This window comes from Vanellus vanellus, assembly GCF_965231255.1.
Source record: "Vanellus vanellus genome assembly, chromosome: 3".
In the NCBI taxonomy this organism is placed as follows: domain Eukaryota; kingdom Metazoa; phylum Chordata; class Aves; order Charadriiformes; family Charadriidae; genus Vanellus; species Vanellus vanellus.
Window position 1 is genome coordinate 8,701,000 of NC_138907.1, and position 17,801 is coordinate 8,718,800.

The following is a 17,801-nucleotide window of genomic DNA, read 5'->3' on the forward strand; positions in this document are numbered from 1 at the left end:
TGCATATAACCTTTATAGCATGGGTAAGCTGTCAAAGAAATGATGCTTGCCTTACAGTTTTCTTTTTAAAGTGTTTTGGGGAAAAACAAAAGAATCTTGCTTTCAGCAAGTGAGAGATTATTATTAAAAAGCAAAAAATCAGCTCTGTTTATATAGATTAAAAACACATAATCCAGCGTGGCTAATCCTCTCTCTAAGAAAGTAAATCACTTGTCTTTGATGTAATGAGGACGATGATTTCTTTTTAAGCTGCTGTTCCGTGATTTTTTTTTTTTTTAAAGTTAACTTCCATGCAGCGTTAAGTTTATATGGGTCTTTGATAGAGTTAGAATTTTGTGGCCCTTTTACATGCAGCTGAGAGAATGCTCTTATCTGCAGTGGCAGCCAGCTCCTCGAGGGGCAAGAGTTAAACTTGGAAAGGATGCTGCTCTCAACAGTAAATTAGTATCCTTATTGAAGCTCTGCAAGCTCTCAATGTGTTTTAGAGAGTAATAGTAGGTGGAGATGCAAAAGGAAGTTAAGCATGTCTTTGCCAGAAACAATCTTTCTAATGCTTAAGTGCTGGTGACGTGAATCTTGAACAGATGAATAACTCCCAAGCTTCTGTCCCATGCAATGAGAGAAACAATCCTTTTTTTTTTTTTTTTTTTGGTAGCTACTGAACATCACTGTGCACTGAAGTTTTGTACAGAGGTCCCTAAGGAAGTACTAACCAGAGTTAGAAAGTCCAGATGATGCAGTGTGCTGTCAGCTGGTAGGCTTGTTGAGATTGTGAGGAAGGATGGCATTAGCAGCAGTGATGCTGTGTGTAAGTCAGTATGTGCTGTTCCTCAGAAATTGCTCAGAAAGTGTAGGGTTTCTCAAGTTCCAGTCTGGAGTGTTTCAGTGGCTGACTTGTCTCATATTCAAGACTTCTAAGGGAAAGAAGAAGAATAGTAACTCTGAGTGATGTAGTTTAATATGGGCGTGTGTGAAGAAGTAATAGGTTATACATCTTTGCTTCCAGTAATTTGTGTTTGTGTATGTCTATCTTTTCTCCTTTTATTATTTTTTTTCCTCTCCCATTCTCTGTGTATAAAGGATGAGCTGCTTTTGAGCATGGGGGATTGCAAGATCAAATAGCCAAATGAATTTCCTGCCCTAAAAAGGCAGTTTCAGTAAGTAATCTAGTTTTGCTCAGTATCTTGACTAATGCCATAATCTATACTTTATGATGGATTGTGGCATATGTCCTCACAGTCTTTTGCGGACAGATGTGATCCAGTGTGCCAGCCTGACTAAAGCCATGTGTCTATGCTTAGGTTGAGGCCAAGATCAAGCTGTTAAATCATACCATTGTCATGGCTTACTAGTGTAGACCTGTTGCCCTGTCAACTGGCTACATGGCTTTTGGATATCTTCAAGTGTAGCTGGGAAAAGCTGATGTCCTCCTGCAGAAGACTGGGAGCCTCTTTTGGTAAGACTGTGAGAGACTGGTATGGCTTGTCTTAATTCATTGTAGCTTAGATATGACAGGCATTTATGAAGGTGCTGAACTTTTGCTTCAACTAGGATTTGCTGCCTGGGGCTAATAATAATTGGCAATCACACAGGGTAGGGCTTGTCAACTGCTGCTGTCTCGATGTAGGAGGCTTGTGTCAAGTCTGAAAATTAGCCACCATGGAAGGATACTGGCTTAACTCCCTTGGTAAGGTAGGGTTAGGGTGATCACTGATGCGGTTCAGGCTTGCTGAGCTCTCTGTTTGGATCATATTAACCAACTCTCATGCATAGCTGTGTTTGCTTTATGCGCAATTAAACTCTTGATTACACATGTGTTAAAAACCCAATCATTGGAAACCAGATAAGCTTGGTTTCCCTTTTTTTGGCTCACTAGAGCTGAACAGCTTACCACGTAGAAATGTCTTTAACAAACCAACTAACGTCCGAATAAGTTGTTGTAGTACTTCCTATGTGAAGTTATATGTGGCTTTCTCTGTGAGAAGGCATCAAGCTGATGTGCAGTTGGAAAATCCAGTTGACACAGAACTCTTCAGCCCTGTAGGAAGTGCTGCATGCAGACACATTTCTTACCATGCACAGAAAATGCTCTTCTGTGCTGGAGAGAAAGCTTAACAATCCAGTTTATATATAAAAATTCTATTTTGCATATCTTTAAAAGCCATTGACATTACAATTTTATGTGTGGCTTCATTTCACTAAGAAATATTTCTTATTTAAATGTGGGGGGGAAGCACAGTGTTTGTGCACAGAAAAGGTACTGAGACTTGCAGCTGTTTCGTGTTGACTTGGCACATTTGCAGAAGTGTCACAAGGAACTTTGCCAAAGTTTCCAGATGTTTGGTTTTTTTTTTTTTTTTGTGGACAAGTTGCTATAGAATGCACATCTTGGCCATACCAGCACAAGGTTTGATTTTACAATACATTTCTTTCTGAAAGTGGAAGTCATTCTCTACATGCACCTTTGCACTATTAGCATCTCTAGGAGTTCATGATCAAACATTGAGTTAGAAAAGACTGCTCTATAGTTCACCAAGAGGATCCTGTCCAAAAGACTCAGTCCATCTATAATGCATGTATGAAGAAAGCATAGAACTGGTTGCACATCTGTCTTGCTTTAAAACATTTACCTGCCTTATCCTTCCCTTTGCTTTTTCACAGAGGCTTGTTTATGCAAATATGGGCATTTTTGATTGCTTTTTTGGTACTGATGGTTAGTCTGTAAAGGTGTTGTAAGCTACTTGTTTTTCTGTTTACTGCACAAATACGACTTGTAGTTGAAATTCAGCCTATATTGGATTTATTCCTGTATGCTTAATGTCATCTTTTCTGTATGAATAAGGTACTCTTTAAAAAAGACACTGCTCGTACAAACATATTGTGTGGTGTGGTGCTGTCCTTTTGTGGGAATACTTAGTGAGTGTACATCAACTGAAAGCAAACCCCAGATTTTATGTAACAGTCACTGAGGGTGTGGATCAGTTGTGTTTAAAGAAAAAGTAGAGTGCCATTATTTCCCCCCCACCCCCTTTCTGCATTGCTACCAGAGTTCTTATAGGAGAAAGTTTGTAAGTGTATTGCAAATAACTAAATCCAGACAGAATAGGTGGTGCTCATCAACATATGCCTATATTGACTTAAGGGCTTTGAGGTTTGGTGTGCCTTTTGTTTCCAGGTAGACATGCAGAGGAGGATAGAGGAAGAGCTAAATCTTTTTCTTAACTGCTAGTGAGTTTGTAACTGCTTGCGAGTTTGTATTACTTTCTGGTTTTCAAGTCCTTAAAGTAAGTGAGTATGACTTGCAACACTAGTGGGTCTTGGTAGAGTCCTCTTTAAATATTGAAGATATTCTTCTGTACCTTGCTGTTTGGATTGTAGCCTTATTGTTTCTTAGGGTAGCAAATTACATGTGGTATCTCGGGGAGTAGGGAAGGGGAAAGGCTGCAAGGTAAGCGCTACCCAAGCCTAATGTCTTCATGCAGAAAACATTGTCTTTTGTACTTGCATAAAAACTTACCTATCTGTCCTCTGGTACTGGAAAACCGTAAGTTCCTACTCCTGTCTGGTAAGCAGTTGTCACTATATCTCATGCAGGGAGGTTCTTGAATGACAGTGCTATGAAATATTTGCCTCCAGTTTTGCAGAAGTTTCGTGGTTTGCTGGTAGTAACTTTTTATTTCCAAGCTCCACAGTAAGTACTACAGACGGCTGTAATGCTCAGCTAGAGAAGCTGTTGCTTAGCAATGGTGTAGGGAATTAACAAAGCAGAGAATGTAGAGTAAAAATTGCCTGACTGCTTAGTAAGCTAATGAATGAAAGCAAACGAATTTGTGGTTTTGCACTGTAGACTGATTTTAATTTTGCTTGATGCTGTATGTGCTGTTCATACCTATTAAAAATGGGTTTTCACTTCTTGGTAAATAAAATAGATGCTGCTGAAGACCGAATACCTGGTTGCTCATGAAAAGGCATTTTTTTCCCAGCCAGTTTCTACAGCTGAGTGAAGGAATACCGTGCTGCTGGTAGCGCAAGTCTTGGATGAAGGCTCCTAGTTATCCCAGGAGGTACTGGATTGATTTGAACATACTAGGAATACTGGTATGAATGCTGTGATACTACCAAGACACAACCCTTCCAGTGAAGGTGTTCTGCTTTGTCTTTGAAACAATCTAGCAAAGCAGCATCACCTGTAGTCTTCAAGCTTTATAGAAAAGTATCAATGTATTTCTGTGAGGCAATGAACAGTGGTCTAAAGGAGTGTGATATGTTTTTCTTTCAATTTTTGAACTTCCGTTGTTAATTACAAGTTCTCTGTAGTAGATGGAGGTTATAAAGTATTGTGTTGGAGATGATGCAGTGTAGTACTTGCCTCCATGTGACCTTGGTTGACTATTTAATGTACTTCAGTACAACTCACTGCTATTCTGGAGGTGTGAAGAAGGATTGGAAGAAGGATCTGTGTATTGAAATTCTTGCTATCCTTCAGATTGAGGTACTGATAATCAGGTTTAGGCAAGAACTTAGTAAATATGCTATCCAACAACATTTTTATTCCAATATATCATCACAGTTTTGAATCCCTCTGAAGGCTGACATTAAAAAAAAAAACCAAAACCCAAAACAACCCCACAGAAAAGAAAACCAACCAAACAAGACAATGATTGAATGAATTTCTTCAAGTACGCTAGGCGCAGCTCCTTCTGGGTCACAGCTAAACCAGCAGCCATTCTTATGGACCCTAAATCATGAAATCTCAAGCCAGCAGAAGCAAGCATAGCAACTGTAGCAGCTGGATGCTGACTCTCCGAGTAAACACACAAATACCCTAGGGCCTCAGCCTACTTATGTCGTGTCTTTGCTGTCACTGTGCATGCCACTGAAGTGAGAAGACTTTGATTTCTGAATTGACAATTGTGTGTCCCTGCAGACTAGGTTGCATCACAAATAAGGAATACATTCTCGATTCTTTTCTTATTCTCCTTGTTTGTTATTACTGCTTTCTCAAACTTTGGTCTTTGGTACTTCTGCGCTCCACACCAAGCCTTCCCTTGTTTTACAGAAAACTTCAGAAAAATGGCAAGCTTCTTCATTCTCTCTCCTTCCTCTGCCTCCAGACTTAAAGGGTTTTTTTGCTTCTCAGTGTTCTTGAGGGGACATACAGAGCTGTGTAGGATAGATTGAAGAAAAGGTTGGAACACAGTAAGGACTATGCAAGACCTTTGTAACGCAAGAATAACTGTTTTGCATGAGCGTTGTGTGGGTTGTTAGGACTGACTGGCTATTTTCTATCAATTCTCATGGTATATCACTCTTTAATGTTTAACATAGTCTTGAATGGCTCCGGTTCAATTGGGGCTGACAAGTAGAAGCTCGTATTTACAACCCTGTTTGAGGGCTGCTGATAGTTACATTACTACATTTAACTTAGACCAAATGAGTTAGTTCTGGGCTTTTTGCAGTAGCTGTAGTGGGGTGTGTTATAGCACTGTTGAACTCGATTACGGTGTGGTTCATTGGATGTGAGCTCCTTTGTTAACCAGTGGACATCCGTTGATGCTCACATCCTCAGATGAGGGTATTTCAGACCTCCTGAAAAACCTTGAATGGGAGATACTGTGACCTCCTGACCTGGAAGGTGGGGCAGAGTGCAACCTCAGCAAATTTGTGAATAGTACAAAGTGGGACATGTGGCTCATCTGGTGCATCAACTATGAAGGTGATTAAGGGACTGGAGCATCTCTTCTGCAAGGAGAGGCTGAGAGATCTGGGGTTTAGCCTGAAGAAAAGGCACCCCAGATGGGATCCAATCAATGTTTATAAACATATGTTGGGAGGGTGTAAAGAAGATGGCTCTAGACTAGATGGCGGTACACAGTGACAGGGCAAGAGGCAACGAGCACAAGTTGAAAGAGGAAATTCTTTCGGAGCGTAAGAAAACAAAACCACACAGTTACTGTGAGGGTGGCTGAACACAAACAGGTTACTTAAAGGCATCGTGGAGTCTCTGTCTTTGGAGATAATCCAAATCCAACTGGGACAGGGTCCTGGGCAAATTGCTCCGGGTGACCCTGCTTTGAGTGGGGAGGTTGGAGTTGATGATTTCTAGGGGTCCCACCTACCTTTATCCATTCTGTGATTCGTGGTCTCTGTATGCCTCATAAGCTTTGTACTTGGCTAGAGTCCCCAGCTAATCCAATTATGCCACTTTTGTAATTAGCTGAAACAGAGCATATTGGCAGAGTGTGTAGTCAGGGAGAAGGTGTTGCTGTTCATCATCCAGTGCCTTTGACTTGCACGATGTGCTGCATTTTTGGCTAGGTAGAGAGTGATTTGTCTGCAACAGATGTTTCTTCCTTGTGCTCAGGTTCTGATCTCGTTTAAGTCCAAGAAGTGATAGAGCAAATCTGTACTACAAATCTGAAGTACCAGAGTGCATCTGTGAATGCTTTCCCCCTGGTGATGGAACATATGGAAATAATGCTTATCTTGATTTAGATAAGCAATTGCCTTTCCTGTACAATCATCCACGGTTAGTAGGAGTAGAAGCAGGCATGTAATGTAACAGATCTTACAATCTGTCTTTTCTAACGCTTTGTAAGCCTATGCAGAAACAAATGGAATGGAAAGCTGTGTTAAATGTGAGGTTAGTAATTGCTACTAGTTTGTTATTTTTAATCTGTACAAGACACTTGTAAAAACAAAGCATTAAAAAAAAAAAAAGCACTGAAGGGAAGAGTGCACAGAGAATGTAGCAGAATGGTTGCTGTACCCTTCCCCGTGGTCAAATGCACTCTTAAAGCTTGCTCGACTCCTTTGTTTTTTTCAGCAGCCCAAGAAGTGGAGCAGTGTCTCAATCCAGCCTTTGCTGAGGATTCTCCTAGGAGTGGAAGGGCTGGCTCTTGTCTGGCATCGGTGGTGGGACTCCTGTCCCTTGCTCAGGCTCTTCTCCCAGCGCTTTTTCCAGATGGTGTTATAGACTGCTGTTGGAGAAGCCTTCCTTGTGGGGATACGTGTTTCTACTAGTAGCTGTTGTAGCAGGGATGAGATACCAGACAGACTTACTATTTATTTTTAACTTGAAACGAATTTATTTCCTTCAGCTGTGAATTCTAAAGCTGACTATAAATGATGAAACTCTCCCATTTTCAGCTTGGTTTCTTGCAATTCAGTCTGTTACTCTTGTTTTCATGGACTATAGGAAAAAACCATTAAGTTGTCTGACTTGTTAAACAAAATTTCATTTTAATAGTGCAAGCCTGTGAGCCCAACTGCTGTAAATCCTTTTTACTTGTTCTTTCTTTGACTTCTGCTCGTCTGCTTTTGCTTGTGGAGTGCCAAGAGCCTCTTTTCTTTGCCATAGGTATTGCTTTATACTATGGGGTTTTAATAACTATTTTTACTACTCTGTGTGTGCTCTGCTCTTTAATTATCAAATAGTTTAAAAATGAAAATGTGTTTTTAACAGAAGTTCTTCCAGCTGTAGGTTTTTCTCCTCCCTTTGGTTGCAAGCTCTTTGGTATTGCTGTAGGGATTTCTGTAATTGGATGCCTGAGACCTGTTTCAAAAATTAAGATACTTTAAAGTGTTCTAGACTTTAAAATCCTGGATATTTTAGCAGTGACTTGAATTTGAGTTGATTTTACAATGAAGCTAGGTTTGTGCCATTCTTTTGCATTGCACCAGCCGAGCATATTCATGCCCTTTATGGGGGCTCCCTCTAGTGAGCTGTTCTGAAAGTGCTTTTTTTCCTCTTCGTTCCTGAAGAACTTTCTGCGTTTTCTTTCCAAGTGTGTTTTTTGTTCACTAAATCTAATGCAATTTTCTGCATACGTGTAAGATATAAGGGTCGTTTTCCTTTTATGCGGGCTAGAAGGAATTATAAAGTAAAGCTGAGGGATAGGAATGCCAATTTACTGTACTTTGGGTTAAGACCTCAGCTGAGGAAGTTCATACTTCAAGAAGGATGTGGCTAGAAAGAGCTCCGAGGTGTTGGGAGCATGGTTAAAGGCCCAAAGGGTGTGACCTAGGAGAAAAAGCTAAGTTGGGTTGTGTAGACAGAAGGATGGAAATGGTGGGGTGGATCTGGAGGGGAAAAATGGTGGTGCGACAAAGGTTTTCAACTGTTTATGGTGAAGATTTTCCATTCTGATATATTCCTGAGGCTGGGATGGGGAGGAGGGGACAGGATAGGATGGAACCTAGAGCGTTTGTGGTGTCTCCACTGTTGTGTGTCTTTAAAAAGAGCCTAACAAAATAGATTTTGGTAAGAATGTGACAGGATCAACTCTATCCTTGGTGCCTGTGGGTACACAGGTGATTTAATGACCATTGGCTTTGCTTTCTGATAGGAGCTACAGTAAGCTTGTTTGCAATACTAAATTGGTTTGTGTTTTGTTAGTTTTTTTTTAAAAAAAAAATAAATCTGTATTAATGCTTTGTTTCTGTCTTTGATGTTTTTCAGATATTGCTACACTTCCCTTGCAGACATTGTTACTTGATTTATTTATATTTTTCCTGTCAAAGTCACCCCAGAGAAGGGATGGATAAGTTCTGAACTAGGGCTAGTTAGGCAGAGGAGGAAAGTTTGAGAATGATTTAGTTCAGAAAACTGTCAGAGAGGCTGACTAAGCACTTGGGGGGCGGGAGGGGGAATTCAAAGCTTAGTCTCATGAATTGCTTTCATGTTGGGTGTTTCCTTAGGGTTCTGTTAAGTTCTCACCTGCTTGTGAATATGCAGATTTTTAGCATGTATGTGGGGTTGCTTTACACCTTAGCGTCTCACTTTGCAAATTTAATTTCATTTCTTTCAAATGAATAGACTTGAACAGACTGTAGTTATGCCTACAGTCACTTTACGATAGTTTCTATTGTGTGATGTGAGTGGAATTTAGAAAGGCATTTCAAAAGTTTGTGAATATTCCATTTACCCTCCTCTTTAATAGTTTTCTTTGTGCCAATTCATTCTTTGAATTAATCTCAATCTGAAAGCTGTAAATGGCTGTGAAATCTACCTGTATGGGAGAGCATTGCTCTGCTGATGCTTTTAGCCCAAGGTCTTGAATGAAGTAGGGCTTTTTACTCCAGAGACAGGGGTGGCATTAACTGGTACTGGGAAGTTATCAGGGATGAATACTCTGCGATTGCACTGTCTCAGAAATCAGATAGCTAGACTTTACATGAACATACCCTGTAAAATTCACATTAAACAAAATGGAAAAAGGGTTTATTTGCTTTTGTCATGCACACATAATTGTAATGAAATATGTGAAATATTAATGTGCTTAAACTGCACATTTATAATCCATTTATAATCCATTTATAATCCTTACCGTTCACACAAATAACTTTGCACAAATTCTGAGATGAAGGAAGAAAAATGAGTAACAAAATTGACTGGGAGGAGGTAGGAAACAAGATGGCCAAACTAATGCTGGTTATCACTGCTTGTTGAGACCTCGCCTTGTGTGTATATATTTTTTCTTTTTTATAGAAGTGCCTCCCAATAAGCCTCTATTTTTACTTTTTCAAAGGAGATGGACTTGGGGTAGAGGTGGGGGTGGAGTCGTACTCTGGAGAGAAGGAATACGCAGAAACAGTCTCCTTGGGGGTACAAAACCCCAAATAAAACAGAAGCTATTGCTGATACTTAATACTGCCACAGTCCTGTTTCAACAGCTGTTTTGGCATTTTTCTAACCATGGCTTGATTAAAACCAATGATATGAAGACGTCCAGGCTTCTTGCGGAGGTGCTCAATACATGTTTGGTTTTGCTTGTGTGCCGTGGGAGCAGTTCTTCCAGAGGTAGGGGAGCCTTCCTTCCTAGGCAATCTTCACTGCCCAGCTGGATGATCTTAAAAATCTTCTAGTGCCTCTTAAATTTCACTGTAGCTATGCTGGCATTCCTGTGGAGGTACGTCAGAAAATTGACTTTCTTATTCTGCTTGCTGCTTTGTCCTGAAAACTCCTCATATTCACAGCCACAGTCCAAACAAAATGTCTTGTCTTGGAGTCTGTGATGCCTCCGTCTAAAACAGAGATGGACTTTGTCATAGCCTTGATGTAGTATGGGTGTAGTTGGTGGGAGTTTTTTGTTTGATGGTGTCTCTTTGGTTTTTTATTTTGTAGGACTGGAATATATGTGAATTCAGTTTGTCTCCAATGTGGAGAAAGACTTGAAAGTTTGATTCGCTTGGCAAGCAGGCTTTCTTTTCTCTAAAAACGTAGGCCTTTGAGTCTAGGGACTCAACTCCTGTTTTCTGTCTTGTATTGAAGACTAGGTTACATAGCAACTACTTCAGAGGATTTATTTCTTGAAGATGTATGTAGAGCTGTTTCATTAAGGAGAGCAAGAAATATTCTCATTATGCTATAAGTTCAAGGTACATCTGTCATTACTAGGACTTTTATTAATATGCCAGTATGTGCGCATGGTGTGCGTTCTTTTGCAATGCCCTGGAGTTGCTGGTTTGTCCTTGCTGAGTTATGGTACCATGAATTACAGGATAATACCTACAGCATTTGAGTTTCATGGGTGTATTTGAGGATTTGCCATACTTATTCACAGATCTGAGATTCATCAGCACCCTGGGATGAGACTTTGAAGTAAATGAGTGCAAGTTTGTTTTTTGTTGGATTTGTTTTTTTTTTAATCTGAGAAGCAGACAAAAATGTGTGGTGAAGGAAGAGATGGGAGACAAAGGTGGGAAGTGAATTATTTGTAACAACCAGGAATGACTTCACTGTCCCTGCCAAGATGATTGAATTGATTACGGAAGAAGAAAATATCCTAAATCAGATATCAGTTTTGACTTTGTTAGGAAATGTCTGCCAGCCCCAGAGATCTAACAGATAGCAAAAAGAAAAACCGTTGTCTCTGCTACAACTACTTGTATGCTATTGGGATTACTTTTGTAATCAGCAGCATATTAGTAGACCTGTTGGGTGTCTTTGTGAACAAGACTTGGTTCCCCACGACTTCCATCAGTGTTGAGCATCCTTCTGTAAAAAACAGAGTGAAGTAAAGTAAGTGCAAGCTCAAATCTTCTGTTAAATCAGATTTTTATTGAAAGAAATGAGGATAATCTAGCAAAGATGTGCAAGGCAGCATATGCTTTTACTGCTGAACGTTAAAGACGAAGTTCATCAGGGCTCTTCCAAGAACTGTAGGACATCTAAGGAGCTTGATGAGGAGGATGTGGTAGATCACGTAAGAGTTGGTGTGGTTTTTTGTTCCCCCCCAATGAGGCAGTCAATTTACTAGTGCTTTTCTGTGGGGAAGTAGTCTCAGGAGAACCACACTCAAATATATTCAGTATTCACAAAGAGTGAGAACTAGAGGCAAACTTGTGGGGGCTGTGGAGGATAGAAAATTGGGATGCAGCCCCAGTGTGCATGACATTGTGCTGTGTGGCACCCTACAGAAAGTGTTAGATGACCTTGCTGGTGAATTGACCAAGGGACATCTCTGCTTTCCCACTGACTCAAATTAGTGATAATAAGAATAAGTTTTTGTTTTTTTTTTTTTTTATTTTTTTATTGTGTGGTATCTCTTCTCCTCATGACTCTTCCAGGTGGATTTTTTTATCTGGTTTTGTATTGTATTGGTACAAATACTGTAGTATTCAAACTGTACTTTCTATTTAAATTTAATGGGTTTAGTTTAGAGCATTTGACATGTTTGGTTTGATGTTAACTATTATTGCAGTAACTTAGGCAGAAGGTGGAGGGGGAGGATGATAGTGTGCTTTTTAAATTTGGCAGAACTCCAGTAGGATGCTCACTGGGGAGGGATGGGGAAAAACAACTGTCCTACTTGCTGGCACAATGCTGTTAACATGAAAGCAGATAATAAATCAGACTCTGTAAATCAGTCTCAGAGGCTGATTTTTATTTTAATACGACTCAACAGCTAACTGCAATGGTTACCTTCTGTGGAAAAAATGGATGACCAGTATAACTTTTAGGTTAGAGTAATAGTAGGTTCTTAATAAGATAACAAAAACTTAATAACCCTTCTGCAGAAGCACTTTCTTTGCTTTAAGACACTGAGAGTGATCTGGGGGCAATGGAATAGTTGCTTCAGGAGCCAAATACAGAAATTAAACTCCTGAATACACACACTTGAATACAAGACTACCTTTATGCTAGTGTAAGTCACAGCGGCAATCTCTCTTTTGCTGGAGGTGGCATGGATTTTGCACTAGGTATGTGACAGCCACTCTAAAGTAGAATTGAGTGAGACTGGTTACTCTGGAGTGGCTGAGATAAACGATGATTTTTGGTGCCAGTCCTTTGTGCTGAAGTTAAAAAAGGAACACCTAGAATAAATGCAACTTTCTTATTTCCACTTATACTTGCTTGTAATGCTGACAAATTTAAGCAGGTATGCTCAAATTTGTGGAAACTGATTAAAATGAAGGCTGATGTGAAGCTAAAGGGCCAGATTTGGTTGGACTCCCACCTTCTCACTAAATCTCCTCTTGAGGTTTTGTTTTTTTCCTTACAAAAAAATCTCACTTGTTTTGAAGACTGAGAACTGTTTCCCATGTAAATTGTTAATTCAGCAATTCAGTTCTATTTCTTGCCAATATATGAACCCAAGCCTCTTTAGACTTGATGTGGGTTGCAAAGAATTAATTTTCAATGATAAAATCAATTAAGCAATCTTTCCTTCGCTCACTAATTCTTTGCTAATAATATGGATGTCTAACAATGCAAGACACTGTTAAGCTTTTGGACAAATATGTGTTTGTAGAAGTGTTTGAGGTAACTGAACAGTTAAATAGGTTGAGTATGATGCAAGTGAAGTGAATTGGTGACACAAAAATTAAGAGTTTACCAGAATAAGGGACCTATTATAACATTTTTAGTAATGAATTTTTTGAAAGCTATAGTGTGCCATGTCTTCACCCCCCTACCTTCTATTTGAGCAATTTAAGATGGCAAAGCTCCAAGTTGAAATTTGCTGTTTTCATTCAGGTTTTTCTTCTCTTCACTATTTGCTGCAAGGGCTAGTTCTGAATTTTGGGGCTGTTGGCAAATGGCATGCTCGTGTCATTTTACATGTTCTGAATAACTTTGGTTTAGATAAATTAAACCTTCAGTGTGAGGATTATCTTAACTAATTATTCTCATTTTGTGTAATTTGCAGCCTTGTGGTTACCAGAGAAAATTATTTGATGGTTCTAGCTCCAAAAAATGCATATATGTTTTTTTTAGTCAAATGGCATGTGGGCAAGGAATCAGTGCTTCCTTGTAGCTTGTATTTGAAAACAAATAAAAAGTGAGCAGTGTGATTTTTGTTTGTTATTATTATTTATTGGTTTGGTTTTGTTTTTAGGGAAAAGCTGGTATCTTTGGGTTACTGGTGCCCTCTCGAGGCAGAACTGAAAAGGTGCTGCAGTCTGACAGGAGTAGTGTAACTGAAACAGCTGATACCAGCTTTGGACGTCTAAATAGTGATCTTGGACCCACGTTTGTAATCTGATTTTGCTTGCTTTCTTGTGTTGTAGGTGAAAACGCAAAAGAAGATCTGCAGGGGAAGAAAAGTCTGAGTGAGAAAGTTTCTCTCTATAGAGGTGACATTACACTGCTTGAGGTTGATGCCATCGTTAATGCTGGTAGGTGGTTGAACGTTTTCCATCGTTATGTCTTGACAGTCCTTTATAGTGCCACGTTACAAGTTTGAACTTTGAAAAGTTGCATAAAACTGGTATGTCCTGTGGAAGTCTTTTGGAAACTACGTAATTTTTCCCCAATTTCCCTATATTGCATCTGTTCATCCTGTGTGCCTTTACTGTGAGAAGGAGTATTGAGAAACTGTAATAGCATAGTCACAAAGGAAAAAAAAAATCTTACATCCATCTTTTGACTTAGCTTGAGCAGCTGAGACTTCACACTTCATCTTGTAGAAAGCTGAACTTTGATACTGAACTACTGCGGAACACTCCGGTCTGTTTTTATAAATCAAGCCATTTGTGGGCTAGGTAATGTGAAAACCTTAACAATAAGGTGATGGGGAAACTGAATTTTTTGTTTTATGTGGCTTGAATATTTGCTTTCTTGTAGGGAGACTGTATCCTTCAAATTTTTGGTCGTGACCTACAAAGTTTTAAATGTTTTAATACCGCTTTTCGCTTAGTGAACGTGTCTCCGTGTATGCAGCTGAGGTGAAGAACTGTACATAGCATCTTCTTGTGACAAAAAAGGAGGGGGAAAAGCCTATGCAATTAATTTCTTTGTGCATTAGGTTATAGTAAGCTAATTTAGGTTATAATAAGCTAATTTAGCTGGTTGGGAAAGACTACGGGAAGGTTTCCCCGTACAGACATGCCCCTGCCAAGTCCTGCTTGCATTCCTCACCCCAAAAGAATATGGGTTTTATCTCCTGAGGCTGGAAACTTTTTTGCCCCTAGTATTTTCTGATGTTGTCCTTAGTTGTTAGGAGTATTGATTAATTTTCAAGAACTAACTTTTGGTGGTATTCATTTATTGGAAGGAAACATACTGCAGTATATTCTCTGCGATGGAATAAAGTGCAGAGATTCCCAAGGTTGTATTGGCCAAAATTCTTGTGTTTGCTTAACACAGTCAAAAGCTCTGTGGAGATACTGGCTCATGTCTTTAAAGAGTACCAAAATGTTTGCTTATACAGTGTGAAAGTTAGTAACCAGTCTCTCTTGGATTGTTTGATGTTTCTGCCTGCCTGACTCCCCGCTTTACAGTGGAGACATGCTACTGGATTTTGTGGAGTACAGGTGGAATCCTTAGTTATCAAAAATTGCGTTTTTGCCCTCCAACAAGTAATAAGGATAGTATTTCCATGCAAAAATTCTTAATTAATCTTCTAGTTTACTGATGCACAAAAGGCTTTCTACATTACAGACAAACAATACGGGTAGCATCTATGCAGTAACATAATCCTCTCCTCACTGTGTTGGCGAGGTTGCTGAAGTATTAATCTTTTATTTTTTTCTCCCCTGATTCTTGCAAGATGACATTTTCAGTAGTGCTCTCACTGACTTCCTTACTTTATTACTCTGTAGTAAGTCAATATTAGCGTACTTCTCTTGATTAATATTTAGATTCTTTATTCATAGGCCTCCCTTGAATTGCAGACTAGAACTGGTTGCAGATTAGCTTCAGAATGGGAATACTTTGATTTGCTTCATTTAAAGGGCTTTTTCTCCCTTTCTCTTGAAATGTCCAAAACCCTATATCCTAGACTGCCGATATTATCTACATGTAAACTTGCCTGCTATCCTGGTAAGGAATCCATCCGTCTGAGCAGAAATAAAAATTGTTAAAATCAATGCATATTAACACATAATCTTGAGGAAAGGATTAAAGACCTCTCAAAACCACACAATAAAACTGAGATTGAAAGATCCTAAGAGTGACATAAGACTCTTCAAGTATCTAGAAGGCTTGGCAAAGAGAAAGATGTTTCTACTCATATCTTGTGTAAGTAAGTTAAAGAGGAGTTGGATTTGGGCGTAATGAGAGATTCAGATTAGATGCTGGCAAAACTATTCATTGGAACGGACAGCGATACTCCACTGTATCAGGCTGATATGTAGCAGCAGTCGTAGGTCAGGGTGTTGGTACAAATAGGTTTTTGAGATTCTTCTAGCCCTTTTCTTCTGTAATCTCTCTAGTTCCTAAAGTGCATTGTATATTAACTATTATGCATTGTTAATATGCTTAGATTAAAATAATAACCTACCTATAGTTACCTTGAAAAATCAAATATTGTTTATATGTTAATGCACGAATTAAATTTTAAGTGTAAGCCTTTGATTTGCACATGGTTTCAGTGTTACTTTTTTTTCTTTTGGAGTTAAAACTTTTAAACTTACTGTGGAGGATAGCTGGAAAGCTAAATGAGAAGGAGGATGTTTTGGTTCAAGGTCCATATTTATGTAAAAAATCCAGTTGCTGCACTTGGGAGTGTGTTTTTTTTTTTTTTTTAAATCAAACAATTTTCTGTGAGATTGTAGCGTCTCCTGGATAGCTTCTAAAACCATATTTCTGGATTCTGATGCTTTTGCGAAGAACTCCATTGTTTTTCCTTCTGCAATTAAAATTATCGAAACCTCAAAGGTATAAAGCAAAAAGTAGTTACATCCTATTTCTCCTTTGGAAAGCTCAATCTTGCACTGTCTCATGGCGTAACTAATGCAATTGCCACAGTACTAGCTTCTGTGCATAAGTTGTATAAAATGCAGCCCGTTGAACACAGAATAGGAGATGGACTTTTTAAAGGTAAATTTGCGCACATTCCTTTTATAAGTATATGTAAAGCCTTTTGGCTGCCCTGAATGTTAATGACTGACACTCTCCCTAACCCGGGGCTTACAACTGGTGGGAGGAAGGAAGAGACCCTCTTGAGACTTTCTCTTTGAATTTAGGAATTCCACTATCTCGTGTATTAAATAGTTTAGCATACAGCAAGTCATAGACAAATTAAAGCCACAGGAAGACACTTAAATTTTGAATGTTTTCACTTACATTGACTCAGACAAGTAACAAAATATGGCAAATTCTGGGGCTGTGGAAGGGTTCCAGGTGGTTCAAATTGTCTTCAAATTTGGATACAAACATATTGACAAACCCCCCTTTTTCTAATACCTGCCAGTGAGGGGTAAATGAGACATAAATGGATTTACTTGATTAAACAGGGGTGTGAGAATATGTGCGGTAACTTGGCTGTAGCGCTGACTTCATACAGTGTTGTCCTCCTTCTGGCATCCAGCTAACAGTGTGACTCTGTTCAGAGTGTGGCCAAGTTTATTTCTGAGCCATACTACGCGAACACTTGTGTTAAGTTTAGTAGCTTACCTTATGCTCTGAATTCTGTTTCCCCTTTGAATTTCTTATATATAAATGAGAAGGTTAACCTAATAAAAGAAATTCAGTTAGCACTTTAACAAAGGTGTTAATGGTAATCTTATGTAGCTAAATACCAAGATATCGCTGATGAGCACTGCTACAAAAGGGTTCCCTTTTCTCCTAAACTTTAACAGATAAACTGAATGTTACTTACTTTCCAAAAATGTTTTATAAATATTTTATGCTAAAAGAGGACAACTATGGAAACAGTGGAAGTAAAAGTTTGTGTCTTTGCTCATTGTCAAAACAACCATATCGAAACAGCCACTTTGAAATCATTTGTGATCAGAGTGAGGATCACTCTTCAGTCTTCTGAAGAGAGTGAGAGTTTGCCTGCGATGCAGCTTGATGCAGAAGGGAGCTGAAAAAGGGAGCTGATAGCTCATTTTGCTAAAATGGTTGTCAATTATCTACCCCTATAAATGTGTTATCCTTCCAGGATAGTTCCCTAAAACTTGCTACTGACTGCATTGCAGACAGGCATTAGTTTAACTTGATGTTTTGCCTAAGGTGTCCTGTTATGTTAATTTCCTCCCCCGCTGTTTTTTTAAGGATTTGGGTAAGACTTGTACAAAAATCGTCTTTTTACTCCCATATGCTTTTCTGCTCTTCCAGTATTACACACTAAGAATGCGAACAGGCTGTCCCTGAGGCATGTACTTACTGTATAAAGCCATGATAACTGGCCTTTTTAACAAATTAAATATTCCTAGCTTTCACTTCATCCTGATGCCAAAAATGCTTCAAGCACCTGGAAGCCAGATAAGGGCAATTAGCCAACTTCCAAATAACCTGTGGGAACTGAGCTTGGGGGTGGGTTGTGTTTTGGGAAGGGAGACGGGGGTTGTTTAGTCCCTCTGCCCTTTTCTGTGCAACTCTTAACACACATTTTATTCATACTGCAGGCATT

The 17,801-nt window shown here is 39.2% G+C and overlaps 1 protein-coding gene across 3 annotated transcripts in view; it reads left to right on the forward strand.

Moving 5' to 3' along the window:
• Positions 1-17,801, forward strand: part of MACROD2 (mono-ADP ribosylhydrolase 2) — an 891,867-nt gene that overhangs the window by 11,987 nt on the left and 862,079 nt on the right. For all 3 annotated transcript variants that reach the window (XM_082481410.1, XM_082481412.1, XM_082481411.1), the window contains exon 3: positions 13,513-13,620. In XM_082481410.1, the coding sequence (XP_082337536.1) occupies positions 13,513-13,620 (108 nt within the window). The remainder of the gene's footprint in view (positions 1-13,512; positions 13,621-17,801) is intronic.